This window comes from Sus scrofa, chromosome 7 (assembly GCF_000003025.6).
Source record: "Sus scrofa isolate TJ Tabasco breed Duroc chromosome 7, Sscrofa11.1, whole genome shotgun sequence".
NCBI lineage: Eukaryota > Metazoa > Chordata > Mammalia > Artiodactyla > Suidae > Sus > Sus scrofa.
The window spans coordinates 117,960,222-117,978,223 of NC_010449.5; the positions used below are offsets into that span (position 1 = coordinate 117,960,222).

At 42.1% G+C, this 18,002-nt stretch overlaps 1 protein-coding gene across 7 annotated transcripts in view; it reads left to right on the plus strand.

The window, feature by feature from the left end:
- Positions 1 to 18,002, plus strand: part of VRK1 (vaccinia related kinase 1) — an 83,063-nt gene that overhangs the window by 17,293 nt on the left and 47,768 nt on the right. For all 7 annotated transcript variants that reach the window (XR_002345577.1, XR_001298111.2, XM_021098129.1 and 4 more), the window contains 1 exon segment: positions 17,478 to 17,642. Coding sequence is in view for 4 of the 7 variants with exons in the window: in XM_021098128.1 (XP_020953787.1) it covers positions 17,478 to 17,642 (165 nt within the window). In the remaining 3 variants the exon portion in view is untranslated.

The following is an 18,002-nucleotide window of genomic DNA, read 5'->3' on the forward strand; positions in this document are numbered from 1 at the left end:
TGTCTGCAGATGAAAGTATTGAGAGTTGTTCTTCTACATAGTTGATTGCACCTTTTTTTTTTTTTTTTTTTTTTTTTTTGCTTTTTAGGGCTGCACCTTCAGCATAACGGAAATTCCCAGGCTGGGGGTTGAATCAGAGCTGCAGCTGCTGGCCCACACCACTGTCTGGGGTCTGAGTAGCATCTGCAACCAACACCACAGCTCACGGTCAAATATTTAGGTTAATGTTGTTAGCAACCAAGATTTTTTAACAAATAGAAACATATAAAGTCAAAGAAGTTGAGCAAAAACTCTTATCCTAAATTTGAAGAGGAACTATCAGTAGAAACTCATGATATGTTTTTTCTTTAAAAAGAATTCCAGTTCTGTCTGCTCAAAGACCTAGAAATTATGACAGCTTGGGAGCAACGAATATCTGAGGGCCCAGTTTTTGATCTGGGTCCATGTTCCACTGCAAGGACATAAGCCCTTTGGAGAAATGACTGGCTTTAGATTTAGGACAGGAAAATGTACATGAGGACATGTGGAAAAATCCTCTTGTACTAGAAAGCAAGGAAAATACCTGTGGGGTCACGTCAGAGGCTCACGGTGGCCAACTTGAAGGGCTTCATTGTCCAGCGCAAAAGGACGGAGCAACAAGTGGCCCCGGCGCCCCGAAGTGGCCCGTGCTGGTCTGCAGTTACCCAGGAACGGGCTGGCAGAGCAGCTCAGAGTTCACCCGGAGCCTGGTCAGACACGGCCCGGAGCACACCGGGCTTGCTGCCCCCCACGGAGCTGCTGGCCAGAGGGAGTGACGGCACTGAGCGGCCCTTCTTTCCCAGTTACCGCTCGGTCTTCGTCCTCGTGTCTCCTCCCTGAGGCGGAATCTACTGAGATACCCAGCAGGGAGTTATCCACTTTGTAGCCATAGCCAGTTTAGAGAAAGTCCTGCTTCCTTAGACCCCCCCCCCCGGTCCCCCCCCCCGCCCCGGCCAGGGGCTCTGAGGAGAGACGGTCGGAGGCCGTGCGGGTTAGTGGTGAGCACCCAGAGAGCACCCAGACTCAGTGTGTGGTAGTTACTTTCGCCCCAAATAGGAGAACTAATGGGCGATCTGTTGTTGACAAGATGGGCAAAATGTGCTAAACGTCATAGAAAGCATTAGCAGTATAGTGGGAATTGTCTCATTTTAGGGACGTTTTAGTGTTTGCTTTGCGTAAAGCAGCGCCCCGCTTAGCTGTTTGCTACCAGGCCAGGGAGCCGGGCGTCCGCTCCCTTGAAGTTGGCATCTTCACGCAGGGGCCTCTTATTTAGAGTCACTGGATGCCTTTGCCCGGGCAGAGCGGGGAGTTTGCTAGTCTCGCCTCTGTAGAAAGAGATGGCCGAATCCTTCATCGTTGGTTCGTGGCGATTTGTTAGGACTCCACGGATGGATCTCTGCCCACTACGTCAAAAGGAAGTGGGTTAAGGATCCGGCGTCACAAGGAGCTGTGGTGTCGGTCGCAGACGGGGTTCAAATCCCGCTTTGCCATGGCTGTGGTGTAGGCCGACAACTGCAGCTCTGATTCAGCCCCTTGCCTGGGAACCTCCATATGCCAAGGGTGCGGCCCTAATAAAAAAAAAAAAAAGACAAAAAACTGAGGAAGAGAGGTGCTCGGGAAGACTTTAGGAAACCATTCCTTTTGCGGGGCCGGTGGAGGCAGGGAGGTATCTTGGGCCTGTGTTTGAAATTGCACCATACTTGTGTTCTCAGTGAAAAAATTAATTCTGCGGTTAGTGTTCCTCTTTTAGAACTTCTGGAAATCATTTAAAGGAAATAAAAGTTGAGGAACTGCATTTGATACTGTATTTTAAACATTTTATTCACTGTACCCAAACCTTTTTAAATCTAATGTTAATCACTTTTCTAATACAAGTTAAAAATATCTCGCTAGGAAGAAAATGTTCTCCCGTGAAGAAATCTACTTTATTTTTCAAAGTTAGAAGCTCCAGTCTTCACCTAGTTTTTTCCAGCTTAGGTGTGAAAGCGTGACTAGTCTGACAATTGCTTTAAAGATTGTATCACAGTTTGAGTTTAGCTTAATGTTTTTCAGGAATAAACCTATGAATTTGTGGGATCGTTATCTCTGGAGGTTCACTTCTAAATTCACATGTTTTGTGTGTTATACTTGACTCTTATTTTGTCAGTGTTACTAAAGGCATCAAAAAGCCGTGAATGCTGTTGTTGGTATTTGTGCTTCTCTGAGTGGAGCCGGGGAACGGACTGGATTCCCTGACAGCAACTCAGAGTTAACTCTCCTGGGTCTTAGTTGTTTGGGTTAAATGTATAGGCAGTATCTCTAGTTTGATTCCTGTGGTCATCCTTACAGTTTTGTCTCAATTTGTAGGATTTGTGGGGACAAAATGAAGTAAATATATGAAGAAGACTCTGTGTATTGTTGGGAAGTGGCTATATAAACTCAAGATTGTGCATTTTATTTTTCACATGATTTCTTAGCACTAATCAAATGCATTAATCAACTTCTGATTAGCTGGCTCATTTGTAAGAGAACTGTCTTTAGATGTATTGCTTTCAAATTGTTCTTGATGTAATTTAGCAAAAGAGGTGATGAAGTTCTTTGTTGACCGATTATCTCCTGTTTGATTTTGTTCTTTGACTCACTGTAGATTGGCAGGAAGCCATTTACACCAAAATATGTAATTAGTTCTTAATTTCAAATATGTTTGAAATAAGAATGAATGATTTGGGGCTGGGATGTGATGGGATAGGAAAGGGAGATGCTTTTTGGAGGCTCCTTCTGAATCGTTCATTCACTAATTTGTATTTTTTACCCAACTTTGATAATGAACTGGAGGGAGCTTTTATTAAAAAACCTCTAATACAGTGGAGCTGTGTGTATTGGAGCCCTTACGTTGAAAATGAATGACTTAATGAAGAAAGGAAGATGTACCAGAATACAGCTGGCCTCTACATCCGTGGGTTCTGCATCCACGCATTGAATCAACTATGAATTCAACCAACTGCAGATCAAAAATATTTGAAAAAAATTTTCTAAGAGGCTCCAAAAAGCAAAACTTGTATTTGCCACGTGGACAGCTATTTATGTAGCATTTACATTGTGTTAGGTGTTATAGGTAGTCTGGCTGTGAATTAAAGTGTGTCGGAGGATGTGCGTAGAATATATGGAAATGCTCTGCCATTTTATATAATGCACTTGAGCATCTCTGGATTTTGGTATCCAAGCAGGTCTAGGAACTGATGCCCTGAGGATACTGAGGAATGACTGTGTCTAGACCAGTGGTCCAGTCTGTGTACCACAACCCCCTGTGCAGCATTAAAATGCAGACACTGGGTCTCTTGTTGGAGCAGAACCTTTATTGTTTCAAAGTTCCACTAGTCATCATGATGTACAGCCACGATTGAGAGTCACTGCCTCAGACAGTGGGCTGTTATGTATGTAACTGAGTTTATCCTTTTGCTCTGAACTTCCTGGCACTCACTGAAAAAGGGGCAACAGCAGTTTCATAGCTTTTAGTAGCTTAAAAACCTGCATCACTGGAAGAGGCTTCTTTTCCCACCATGAAACTAATAGAGTTTGACTTTGGAGATGTCTGCAATAGCTCACTGTCTTTAATAAATAGTTTTATCAAAGGATTCAGAAACATTCTTTACCTGGAGGGCTTTTTATTGATCCTTGTTTGAGGCTGATGGTGTATTATTAAATCATAACTGTGTGATGGTGTTTCTGCATGAAGCTAAGTGCAGCTTCTTGAAGCCAGAGGTTGCATTTTATTTGTGTTTATATTTCCAGCCCCTAGCACATTTTCCAGCACATATTCTGAGGGTGTTTTATAAATGCCTTTGGAATAAATGAGTTCAAATGTTTAATTTCCTGGGAACTAAATTGCCATAAAGATGGAGCTTAGAAAATCTAGAGTAAGAGATGATTAGCATGTTTCCGAGACCATCTGTCACTAATATTGATTGTTTCTATTTGGCAGTGGAGGTTTATTTTTGGGAGGTGGGTAGCTTATATAAAGTTAAAAACCCATTTTTAAAAAAAGCTTAAGTTATTCTGCACCCCTTTCTTTAGCGGCGTAAAATCAGTTTAGTGTTTTGAAAAATGACGTTCTGACTGTTCCGTAAGGGTGACTGCAGCGCCGCTGCTTCTGCCTTGCCCCCTCCGGTCTACTTGACGCGCGGACCAGAGTGAAAACCTCAGTCCGAGCGTGCCACCTCTCTGCCCCAGACCTTCCCAAGATTCCCCATCTCACCGAGATTCGAAGCCAGGGGCCTCACAGTGGCCCGCATACTGGACGCAGCGCACCCCTTGCCCTTTGGCCGCTTAGGACATGGGGCACCGCTCACCCGGCCCATTCTCTGCCCGCCGCGCCCGCCTCTCGCGGATGCTGCAGCAGGCCGGCCGTGCTCTGCCTCCAGCCTGTACGCTTGCTGCTCCCTCGCGTGGAAGGCTCTTCCTCTGGAAAACTGCCGGGCTGGCTTCCCTCACTTCATTTTCAGGTTTTGCTGAAATGTCACTTTGCTGTGAAGCTTTACCAGATCATCTTTTCAGTTTCATCACCAGCATCCTCACGCCCCCCCCAGACACACACCTTGTCTCGGCTTTATTCTTTTTATTATTGTTAACAGTTGTTACCATTGGACATAGAGCATGTTTTAATTTAGAAAAAAATCATCTTTCTCTGCTGAACAAAAGCTTAACGAGGGCAGGGATTTTTGTCGGATTTGTTCACGGCCTTATTCCCATCTGCTAGAGCAGTTCCTGGCACAGTCTGTGCTCAATAAATAGTTGTTGAGCAAATGAATTAATGACGGAGGCACCATTCTTCGTAATAGTATAGAATTCCATGGGATCAGTATTTTTTTTTTTCATGCGGTTACCCAAGTTTTAATGCTAGGCCTAACTGTGTGCTTTTATAATTTTATTTTTTGACTTTTTTCATTTTTTAAAGTTTTATTGAAATAAGTTGATTTATAATATTGTGGTAATTTAGTATTATTTTTATTTTAAATTTAAAAGGAAGTGGAGCATGGTAAAAGTTTTTATATTTCCTGTCAAAAAGTTGCAAACCATTTACTCTAGGAGCACTACCAAATAACTGACGTTTAAGTTTAAGGGAGAATAGAGCCGAACTTTTCAAAATGGAGCTTGATTCAATATGAAACCATTCCTACCTTGAGGTGGCTTTAGTGACAAAGGCACTTAAAATTTTGGATTTGTATCAAGTGTAGCCTATTCCTGAAGTGAATTTTGAGGATAGGATCCTACCTTTTAGCCAGAAATATGAAAAATGTGAGGCCTCTGGTGAGAAATTGGTCACTGGGAGAATTCTGGTCTCGAGTGTTCAGGGTGTGGTTTCCATTTTGATTCAGGGGATCGTGAACTAAAATGCAAGTATAATACATGTTCCAAGTGTTAGGCTTACCCTTTTGCTCAAGTCAGAGAACTCACTGTGGCCTACAGGGTGGACTCCCCTTGGCCTGGGCCCCTCGGGTGCCTCTCTGCCTTCCCCTTGCTCACTCCACACCAGCCGCACCGGCATCCTTAATCTTCTTTGGTTGCCTGGCATGGCCCTAACTTAGGATCTGTGCACCACTTATCCCTCTGCCCGGGCTGTCTGCCCAGATGCTCACGCAGCCAACTTCCTCACCCGCTTCCTACCTTCGCTCAGATCTGGCCTTCTCAGTGGGGCTGACCTGTCCTCTTTGTTAATACTGCACGCTGCCCCCAGCCTCTGTGCCCTCCCTGTCCCCCACCCCGTCTGTTCGACTTCGTTATCTTTTAAAAACGTAACATCTCCCTTCTCTGAAATATTAGGTAATTCACCCATCATGTTTGCTTTTATTATCTGTCTCTTTCTGCTAGAATGTAAATGTCTAAAGATAGGGCCTTTGCTTTGTCCCTTGAAGAATACAGCAAGTGCCTAGAACAGTGCTTGGCGCATGACAGATTATCAATAAATGTTTGTTGAGTGGATGAATGAACAAGCCATTACCTTTCTTCGCAAGGTCACATACTTCACAGTGAACCTTCATTACTGCTCTGGTACAGAGACTTCTGTGATTAGCAGCTGTAAAAACAACCTTTGAAATAATACCGCTTGTATTTGTACACCCAAGCTGTAACATGTGACCGTTTCCTTCCTGCTGAAAGCTGCATACTCTGCGTTTGTGTGTATACATTGCGTTTTACTTATCCACTCATCTGCGGAAGCATCTAGGGTGCTTCCATCTTCTGGTTATTGTGAATAGTGCTGCTGTGAACATGGGTGTGCAGATAATGTGTCAAGACTAAACTGTTTTGAGATCTGTTAGCTTAGAGGAATAGTCCCATCAGCCAGTTATATTTTCTGTATATGCCTCTATCTTAATTTTAGAGCTCTTAATTTTATTTAACATCATGTTTTTCTTTTATATCATTTATTCTATAAATTTGTCTTTTGGTGTAAGCTACAGACATGTAGATGGTCTGCATTTTTAGAATGATGCAGTCCTGGAAAACGGTACCAAAAAGGGAAACAAACTCTTTGAAAGAACGAGCTGTTACTCACTGTTGTAGCTCTCAAATGCTCTAGGCTCCGAGTGGCGCAAAACAGTAGAGTGAAAACCAGTGTTGCACTGGGAAAGCAAAAGGCAGAGAATGCTGGAGGAAAGAAAGAAAAGCAGTGTCGTGCTGCTGCACAGGGAGCGGAGCAAGTGAGACGATTTGCAGTGTCGTTGGGTTTAGTGCCCTGAGCAGGAGTAGCTCAGGTGGGCTCTGGAAGGTTGTGGGGAGAGTGAGGAGTGAGGAGGAAGGAGATGTTAGTACAGACAGCTTTAAGATACTTGGTACTGAAAGGTGCAGCACCGTATGCAACAGCCAAGACATGGAAGCAACCTAAATGTCCATCAGTGGAGGCATGGATACAGAAGATGTGGTACATATAGACAATGGAATATTACTCAGCCACAAAAAAGAATGAAATGATGCCATTTGCAGCAACATGGATGCACTTAGAAATTATCATACTAAGTGAAGTTAGGCAGTGAGAGACAAACATCATATGGTATCACTTATATGTAGAATCTTAAAAAAGGATACAAATGAACGTATTTGCAGAACAGAAACAGCCTGGAAATTGGGTTGCGATGATGGTTATATGGCTATAAATATAATAAAACGTACTGAATTAAAAAAAGACATTCGGTACTGAAAGGGAGAAGAGTGATAGTGGAGGGAGATTAAGAAACATTTTGTTTTTTTAATGGGTGAGCCATGAGCATATTTAAAAGCTGGTGGGAAGGATCGAGTTGAGGGAGATGTTGAAAGTCTGAGGGATGGGTTAATCAGTCACTAGGTTAAGTCCTGAGGACGCTGGCGGGGCTGGGATACAGGTAAAGGACCTGATGTTTGATGGAGGAGGAGAGCTTCCCTAGGTCATGGTAAGACAAGGAAGTTTGGATGGATGCACAGCTGGGCCCCAAGTGGGGGAAAGTGGTTTGTAGGTTGGCGTCTTGGGAAGATCTAGGAATTCCCCCCATCTGAAGTGGTGACTTTTTTCTCTAAACCTGGAGATGAGGTTATCCATTGAGAATTAGAGGTCAGGAGGGGAATTCCAGTTTGGGGGTGAATAACGAGGGTTCGACATGGATTTGCTTTTAAAAGGAGTGGCGATATCCACTGCATCTGGATGTGTGTTTAGTGTAAAGTTAGATACGTGAGGAAAAAAACCTTGCCCTTTTGCTGTATAATTTTACACATTTCCTGCATCCTGCCAAGCGCAGAGTATTGTGAGATGGCTCTCTTACCCGGGGAGCTTGTGGACTTGCAGGGAGCATCTGTCACATGCAATGAGGGGTAGGAACAGTGCTGAAACTTCAGAGGTCACGCTGACTGGGGAAGAGCTAGACCTCTGGGTATGGAAAAGATTTCAGCAAATGTCTATGGGGAGGGTGAGAAATTGCTTTCCACTGCACAGTGGAGCTAAGAATGTATTGGTGCCATGTCAACTGGCATGGTGGGTAGTCTGGCTTATTCAGAATTATCCTCGAATCAGTGTGTCTCTGAACAGTTTAAAAACATCAGAGGAGCTCGTAACTTTAAGGAAAACTTCATAAAAATATATGACCCCCTCCAAGAAACTTACGTGCGTACCTATTTCAGGGAAAATTTATGACATGTCATCCAGTATTTGACAAGCTTTATACGGCATTGTAATTTCCCAGTTTGGGTATGATGAATTTATAGAACCCATTGAGTGTAAGTGGCATTGTTTGATTCATTCAAGCTTTTTTCTCTCTTCAGTAGAAGATTAAAAAAAATATTCCAAATTTGAATCCAGAACTTGGAAAATGCCGGTTGTCTAAATACAGTACCATATTGTGATAAATATAGCTATTGAAATTTTAAGAATCTCTTCACAAAACTTTGTTTTAATATTCAAGGCAGAACTTTTTTTGGAATGTTATCTGAAAAACAGGACCATTTTATTGTCAGAGCTGACTATTAATTAGGGTATTGTTTCAGATATAAAAGTTGATCTGCCACTGAAATTCTATTTGAATATGTATAGTTCCAAGCTTGCTTTGTGTATTTAATAACTTTAGTACCATAATTACTCTGTTTACAATTAAATTTTGGTGAATATGCTAATATGGAGTATACCAGTGAGTGATTTCAGAGAGGGCAGGGTTGATTTGCATTTTGATGTGCTTTGCACTTGCATCTGAATTTCATTTAATATCAGTGAGGGAAGCAGTGGTCAGATTATGTAATGGTTAGTGACAGCAAACTTTTTTTTCCTTTGAAATCTCTCTGTTGGATTGGCCACCGTAACAGTGGATTTGCTTTGCTCCAAGTGGGCAGATGCAGAAAGATTGAATTTGGTCGAGCTTTGTGCCTTCCAGTCTATTCTTTAATAGAAACCTTAGTGTAAGTATTGGTTTCATTATTAGAAGAAACCTATAATGTACTAAAGCAATTGTTTAGTTCAAGTGAGTATTTTGCGTTCTTTAGAAAATTCGCTAACTCACTGAGGCAAATGCTCATGGTCATGTTTTTTATTACAGTTTTTGAGCAAGGACTTCTGGTTTTAAATAATTCTCCATTCTTCTTTTCAGAAATCCCCTGAAAAGGAACCCGGAGATTGAGACCCACAGATTTCACATTCTCTGAAAGTGGGAGGCTTCTTTCACTCGGAAGTGGAGAAGAAGAGGGCTGAAAGCGTAGGGAAGGTCACACAGCGGTGTGGGAGGATGCCGAGAGGCGACCCAGACAGAGCCGGCAGAGTCGCCTTCTCCCCAGGGAGTGGCCCAGCCGAGGGCCACGACCCGGGGCCTTTGTTGGGAAGAACAGGAATGGGCGTCGGCAGAGAAGGGTCTTGGGAGACTTGGCGGCCACGTGCCGAAACGCTCTGGTTCTTAATCGGGGTGGCGGTCGCTCCAGTGTATGTGCTCGCGCAGGCCTTTGTCAGTCTGCGTAGACACTTGTGCATCTTGTGCATCTCGGCTCCAAATCCGCCTTTCTTTGCTCTGTCTGAGCTAGACCCTTTCCAGCACGTCTTGTCCTTTCCAGCGCAGTGGTAGAGTTTTTTCAGGAAAAGGGTGAGGGAGGGACACTGCCAGGCTTAGTGGGGAAGTGCCACTTGCTGTTGCAGTGTGGTCGGGTCGTTGTTGCCGTTTTTTAAATGTTAGGGTGTGGATGCCAGCGTGCTCGCTTTGGCTTTCTTTAGCTCCCTAGTGTCCAGCAGTATCTTGTTTCTATTGGTACCCCAACGGGTGGATTCCTGTGGACCAGCTCCAGCCCGCTGGCACCCCAGGGAGCTCTGCCGCCCAGTGGCTGCAGCCACAGCCTGTCCAGTGAAGGGTCCCTCTGTGCCTACTCTCCTTAACCTTGTAGCTGGTCCCTGCTCCCACCTTTGCATTGTGCATTCCTTAGAGTTCTCTTTTACCCCTTTTTGTGGTCAGCCACCTTGTGCAAATGAATAATTTTTATATTAAATTTTCTTGCCTTCAGTTGTGTTTTTTTAGTCTCCTGATTGGATCCTCTTATGGCTTTTTATAATTTGTTAATTTTACATAAATAAAAAACCAGATGAAGTAAAGTCATCAGTGTATGACTTGATTAACTTTCACGAAGTGAGCATGCAGCTTAGAAATCTCCGGGCCGAGGGTGTGGAACACTGCCCGATCCCCAGAAACCTTCCTCCCCCAGTGGCACCCGCTCTTTGACTGGCGTCGTCACGGATTAGGAAAGAGAATCATAGTGTATGTCGTCTCGTGTCTGGCTTCTTTTTTTATTTTTTAATTTTTTTGTCTTTTTGCCATTTCTTGGGCCGCTCCCGTGGCATATGGAGGTTCCCAGCCTAGGGGTCGAGTCGGAGCTGTAGCCACCAGCCTGCACTGGAGCCACAGCAATGCGGGATCCGAGCCGCGTCTGCAACCTACACCACAGCTCACGGCAACGCCGGATCCTTAACCCACTAAACAAGGCCAGGGATCCAACCTGCAACCTCATGGTTCCTAGTTGGATTCGTTAACCACTGCACCATGACGGGAACTCCCTGGCTTCTTTTTTCAACGTGGCGTTTGGGAGGTTTATCTAGTTTGTTATATCCATTTTCCAGTCAATGACATGTGGGTTTCCAGTGTTTGGCTGTTTTGATAAGGCTGCTCTTTCCTCTCTACCATGCCTTTTGGTAGATGCATTTTCATTTCTCTTAGTCTGTACATAGAACAGGAACTGTTGGGTCCCTTAGCAGCTACTGCCAAACAGATTTTCAAAATGGTTGCGGCACTGGCATGTGTGGGAGGGCTCCACTTCCCCCCCATCCTTACCAACACTTGGTGTTGTCAAGCTTTCACAGTTGAGGTCCCCAAGACTTAAGGACTAGGTAATTCAAAGGCTGTTTAAGCTCTTTATGTTGTGGTAAGTGAAGAAAAGTTTTTAAAGTCTTTTTATGAAGTGAGCCTCATAATTGATATCAAAAAAGATAAATATGGTAGAAAAAAAACTGCAGACCAGTCTTACTTGTAAAAACCAATTTTATTCCTAAGTAAAATATTAGCAAATAGAATCCAACAGCACAGTCTAAGAGTCTAAGAATGATTCCCCCCCCCCTTTTTTTTTTGCCATTTTCTTGGGCCGCTCCCGCGGCACATGGAGGTTCCCAGGCTAGGGGTCGAATCGGAGCTGTCGCCACCAGCCTATGCCAGAGCCACAGCAACTCGGGATCTGAGCCTTGTCTGTGACCTACACCACAGCTCACGGCAACGCCGGATCCTTAACCCACTGAGGAAGGCCAGGGCTTGAACCCACAACCTCATGGTTCCTAGTTGGATTTGTTAACCACTGAGCCACGACAGGAACTCCTAAGAATGATTTTTTTAAAGGGATGGTTTTCCTGTTAAATTGTCCTATACAGGTGTGCGCTACATTTGTTTAAGTCTTGTGTCTTCCAGCATTTAAAAAAGTGGATTATTGACCATGCTCATCCACTGCCATCACCACGCGCGGGCATCTAGCAGAGGCCAGTCTCTGAGCACTGACATGGCTGCAGTTGCCGGTGGCCGGTCTGAGATTGTAGGGTCGGAAGAAGGGAGACCTCCACATCTTTTTTTTTTTATCAGAGGCACCAGAGGAAGGGAATTTCATTTAGGGGCATTTTAAAGAAAATTTCGTCTTGTAGTGGCCTCTTTCTGTCAGAGCAGCAGAGTGTATTTCAGTGACTTCTTCACGTCATGTGGAGTAGGTCTAAGTGTGATGGAGGTTTTAAACCAAGCACAAAGGCAGGTGCAAATACTAATTAGTAAACCAACCTCCCTCCCTACTTCCTTCCTTCCTGCCATCCATCCGCCCATCCATCCATCCCAAAGGAACTGGTAATATAGGACCTACATTGCACAAGTTTATAGAAACTACTTGGTTGGTTTGATATATTTAAGTTCCTCAAACACTGTGGCTCTCCCTAATGTGTATGAATGATTGACTAAAAGAAAAAAAAAAAAAAAGCTGGAAAACTATTGGGAAAAAGCTGGATTCCAAGCTCATATCATACCCAGTATAAGTGTAGACAGATAAAAAAAATTTACCAGGAAATTTTATGAAACCATAAAATAAAGGAAAATACAGGAGGTATTTGAGAAGAGTAATTTGAATGAATGAAAGACCTCTCCCAAAAGCTAAAAATAAACTATCAAAAGACGAATAAATTAGGTAGACTATTTGCAACACAAAGAGCTAATTTCTTTAGTACATATAGATTATGTAAGAAATACCTGCAGATGAAACAGCAAAAGGTCACCAGTACTTCACAGGAAATGAAGTGCAGGCTTTACTTAGGAGTCTTCTTTTCCCTTCTTTTTCTTTTTTTTGTGTGTGTGACTGGATAAGCTCATGGGGTACAAAAAGATTTCCAATTTTGATCCCTCGGTGATTGTTAATTATAGAAACAGTAATTTTTAAACATTAAAAAATGTTTTACAAAATATTTTACAAAACAGAAAACCTTATTCAGCAAATGCATACTTATTATAAGGTACTATTGTAACTACCACCTATGTCAAGAAATATTACTGTACTTCCCTGGGCCTCATTCTCATCACAACTTTCTTATGCTTCCCCAAAGTAGTTGCTAGCTTTTACAGTAGTCGTTTTCTTTCTTTATAGTTTTTTCACTCAAATGTGCATCCTTCGACACTGGTTTAGATTTGCCGGATTTTGTTACACATACTGTGTTCAGTCTTTTTAAATCTAGTTTTCCTATTCCCATCTCTACTCCCCCCCTCCTTTATTTCTTGAAGAAATGGAATTATACACACTGTAGGGTTTCCACAGTTGGGATTTTGCTGATTGCATTCCTGTGTATGGTTTAGCATGTTCTTCTGTTCCCTTCATACCCTGTGAATTGGTAGGCTTGATCAGATTCAGGGACTGCTTATTTTTTCAGTCTTTCTTTTTTGGTACGATTACTTTATGGGTAGGTATGTTCTTTTATCAGGAGGCATATAATATCTGGGTATCTCTCATGTTTCGATGTTTGTAGCCATCTATACTCAGTGTCTAGATCCATTAATTCATTAGGTAGAAATGGTATTAAGCTAAAACCATTCATACTCATATATTAGCTGAAATTTTTCTGTAAGGAGAAATTCATCTTCTATTTGGTTACTCAGGGGTGCAATTCATATGAGAAAGAAAAGATGCTTGCTTGATTCTTTTCCCTTTATTCATCATTTTTCAAAATTGAGTGGTTTCCTTATCCTCTAGAGCTGACCACTTAGGTTTTCTTACTGTACAAACTCTTGGATTTATCCATTTTGTGTATTTTAATCCATTATGGTTATTATCTTTATTGACTCAAATTGGCTCCTCTTTGGTCAGCAGGAATATCTTGCAAGTTGAGTCCTTAGACAGATTTGACAGAACTCTAGTTGTTTTTGATAGCTTTCTTGACATCTAAAAATGGCAAGATGTTCCAGGTTTATCTTGAGCATTTCCAGCTCCTGACCTGGAGTCAGTCATTTCTTCAAGGGACTTGGTTTCTTTGAGTAGGAAATTGTACTTTAGGTCTACAGTTTGCATACTGAGGATGCATATGGCTGCTGGGTTGTTTATTGTTTCTAAGCTTTTATTGTGAATGGGGTTAGGAAATGTAAAGTGAGCCTGTGTGTGTGTGTGTGTGTGTGTGTGTGTGCGCGCGCGCGCGCGCTTTGTATTGTTAAAGATACAATACCTTCTAAAAAAAGCCCCAAAACAAAAAACTTCCAAATGGAATCCTACCTCTTCTTTCATCTGCATCCCTTTCTATATTTGAATCCTGATTTTTAAGGACACGGCAGTGATAGAATTAAAACATCACATAATTATTCATTTGCATTATTATTCCACATCTGTGCTTATAATAGCCTTACTTAACAAAACCAAGTAGCACCACAATATGATTACTGGAAAATTGCCTTTTTTTTTTTTTTTGCATATTTTCCCATTTTTTACAGTTGTACTACGTCTACATTGTCAGAACATACACCCATTATATATTCTGTGTTCTCCTTTAGAGCCTTTGCCGAGACTCAGTTCTACAGAGAAGTATCTATTTACTGCTCGCTGTCAGTTCTTAAGAGTGATGTTTCTTTAAGTCATGTTGGATATCTGAGGCTTGTTTTCTAGTAGATTCTTATTCTCTTTTTCCATTTCATGTTGATGACACTTTGGAGTCTTTAGACTTGAAAGTTAGCTGAGTATAGAATCTTTGGTTCATGTCTTTTTTCCCTTGAGCCTTAAATATGTTGCTTGTATTTTTTTTTTTTTCTTTTTCTGGCATAAAGTGTTGCTGTCAAAGTGATAACAATATGATTTTACTTTCCTTACAAAATATCCCTTTTTGGCCTGCATGTGCAAAGAATATTTTCTTTCTCCTATTAAGTTCGATGATTATACTAGACTAGGCTATGTCTTAATGATGGTCATCCTGGGTTGATTAGTATTTGGTGTGTGATTTTTCATTTTGCAGTTTCACATTTTTCTTTAAGTTCAGGAAGGGCTTCTTGAATTAAAGCATTTTCAGTGTTCTCTTCCCTTGCCTTTATTTCCTTTGTTACATGTTTACTGTTTTTTTTTCCTGTGTTTTAAAGTTATGATTTTCTCTTGAAACTTTTAAAATCTTTTTCACCTTTTTTAATTTTAATTTTAATTTAATTTTATTTTATTTTTTTGTCTTTTTGCCTTTTCTAGGGCCGCTTCCTGCGGCACATGGAGGTTCCCAGGCTAGGGGTCTAATCGGAGCTGTCGCCACCGGCCTACACCAGAGCCACAGCAACGCAGGATCCGAGCCGTGTCTGCAACCTACACCATAGCTCACGGCAACGCCGGATCCCTAACCCACTGAGCAAGGCCAGGGCTCGAACCCACAACCTCATGGTTCCTAGTCGGATTTGTTAACCACTGAGCCATGACGGGAACTCCTAAACTTTTATTTTTAATTATTTCCTTCCATCACTTGGTGTCTGAGTTTTTCTAGTTCTTATTTATGTTAGTCTTTATATATAAAATTTGGGTTGTTTTAAAATATTGGTTTATAGCTCTCAACTTTTGGGGAGGTATGTTTTTCGTATGTGTTTTTCTAAAGGGATGTTTTCTTTTTTCTTTTTTTAATATCAACTGGCATGGCACTAGGCCTGGATTCTTTTCTGTTGCTGTGTTTTGTAAGCATTTTGTTTTCCTATGTGCATTTAGTTCTAGATGGTATGGTTCAGGTTAACTTTATGTCGTTCTCTGGAAGCTCTTTTTTTATTTTATTTTTTTTAAGATAATATTGTTCCAAAATATGGATGCTAACTCCTAAACCCACTTTTATTTGAAACTAGTTTTTCCTTTCCTTGTGTTACCCTTGTCATGTTGAATTGGGATTCTGTTCCAGCAGCTCCTCCTCTGCACGAGGTTTGGACCGGGGAGAGAGCCTTGGCTGATTAGTCTGGAGAGCCATCTAGCCCACTCCAGCCCCTCCAGACCTTAGCACAGACCTTGCACTCACTCACCTGCTCTTGGAGAGTGCACGCCTGCCTGGTTTTAGCTGCTGTTCCCAGGTCGTCTCTGTGCTCCTCTGAAGTACCTGTGGGTGATGTGGGATTCTCAGCATCTTCAGAGGCATGGCCTTTCCTTCTGCTTCTTGCTTCACAGTTGCTGGTCACGTAGATCTTCTCCCTGCCGGAGGTGTCCTCACCCACTTAAATTTTGGGGTTTGCAGAGAGGGAGGAAGCTGTCACCCAGTTTTGTTATAGATGTTATTCAGGGGCTTTGAGCTTTGCTCTCCAATTGTCCTGTCTGGTTTTATGGGGAAATTTGGGGAGATTGAACTCTGCTGCTGCTCCCACCATCTTCAGCAGCAGAGATCCTTTAGAGGCAGTGGTCTGTATGGAATGTAGGCGCCTGCCCTGATGACTGCCCTGCCAGGGGCGTTTGTAGGAGTTTCATTAATTATTACATTAAGCTAAAGGAATAGAACTAAAAATAGAAAGTAACAGCTTAGTTTGGAGGAAAAACACTTTTCTTGACCACAGTTTATTTATTTTTTGTCTTTTTAGGGCCACATGCAGCATATGGAAGTTCCCAGGTTAGGGGTTAAATCAGTACTGCAGCTGCTGGCCTACACCACAGCCACGCCAGATCTAAGTCACATCTATGGCCTACACAGCAGCTTGCAGCAAGGCCGGATCCTTAATTCACTGAGCAAGCCCAGGGATTGAACCTACATCCTCATGGATACTAGTTAGCTTCTTAACCTGCTGAACCACAATGGGAGTTCCAGCCAAAGTTTATACTGAATAAAAGCTGAGCAAGAATACGTCATTTAAAAAATGGTATTTTTTGGAGTTCTTATTGTGGCTCAGCAGAAACAAACCCGACTAGTATCCGTGAGGATGCAGGTTTGATCCCTGGTCCTACTCAGTGTGTAAGGATGCGTTCCTGTGACCTATGGCATAGGTTGCAAATGTGGCTCAGATTTGGTATTGCTGTGGCTGGCAGCTGTAGCTCCAATTCGACCCCTAGCCTGGGAACTTCCATATGCCGCACCTGCAGCCCTAAAAAGCAAAAAAAAAACCAAAAAAACAAAACAAAACAAAAAAAGAGGTATTTTGTGGAATTCCTGCTGTGGTTTTAAGAATCCGACTCCAGCCGTTTGAGTGGCTGCAGAGGCGCAGGTTCAGTCCCTGGCCTGGCGCAGTGGGTTAAAGGCTCCTGTGTTGCCACAGCTGTTGGGTAAATTACAGCTCAGCTCACATTCAGTCCTCGGCCTGGGAACTTGCATATGCTACATGTGCAGCCATGAAATATATATAGTATTCTTGTCACTTCTGGAATGTAATTCCAGAAATACACAAAAGATGATCTAGTTACTATTTTGTGTTACATAAAGATAAAAGTTTTTAAGAGTCATTTTAAACTGTTTTGACTACTCTAAGGAAATTATCAAATAAGAGATTGTCCTGGTGATTTGATAAAGTTGGATAAAATTTCAAAGGTATTCTTTTAGTATTTGTGTGTCTTAGTTATTTCTTTAACTCAGTCTACTACCGCAGCATAAAAAGTCACCCCTTTTTTGGTGTTTTGAGTCTGGGCTTATGACCCCAGTGTGGACTTCTGTAAAGTCCTCATTGTATCAGTGTTAAGTGTGCATTTTAATTGGGTGCACATTCCCCCCCAACTTCACAGCGCAATTCTTTTGTTGTTGTTAAATAGCATTTTTAGTCATAGATGATTTTATACCATTGGAACCTCAACTATTTTCTTAGAAGTAATTTCACGAGTCATTTTATTTGTTGTTTTCTAAGGTAAGAGATAGTCAGACAGGATTGAGCACCTATAAATCAGAATGAACAGATAGTCTTTATTTAAGTTTTGGAGTAAGTAGGAATTTTGTCACACAGAAGCTTTCCTTAGTGAAAATGTTTTCAGCACTTCTAGGATTATAATACTGAGTGTTGCTTTGTTTTATATTATAGGGAGAATGCCTCGTGTAAAAGCAGCTCAAGCTGGAAGACAGGGCCCTGCGAAGAGACGTCTTGCAGAACATTTTGCAGCTGGGGAGATAATCACTGACATGACAAAAAAGGAATGGAAACTAGGATCGCCCATTGGCCAAGGTGGCTTTGGTTGTATATATCTCGGTAAGTGTACGACTGCTTCTTATTGTCAGTCCAAAGATTTATATGCTTTGTTCTCAAAATAGTTACTTAATTGTGAACTTCTACTGGATGCTCCTAATAACTTACACACACCCGACATACTATTGTGTGATGAGGCAAAAGTGTATCTGACAGAGGAGTGGAGACGATGGTTGATTTAATCATGATGGAAACAGAGGGTAAAACACCTATAATATTATCACTAGCGAACATGTGGCTTTAGGTTTTTAAGACATTCTATTTAGTCCTAATCTCCTTTGAGACCCAAAGAGAGCTATTCCTTTCTCTTCCCACCCCTGCCCATTTAGGATCTGTTCCCTTTGTTTTGGTTTAATTTGGAGA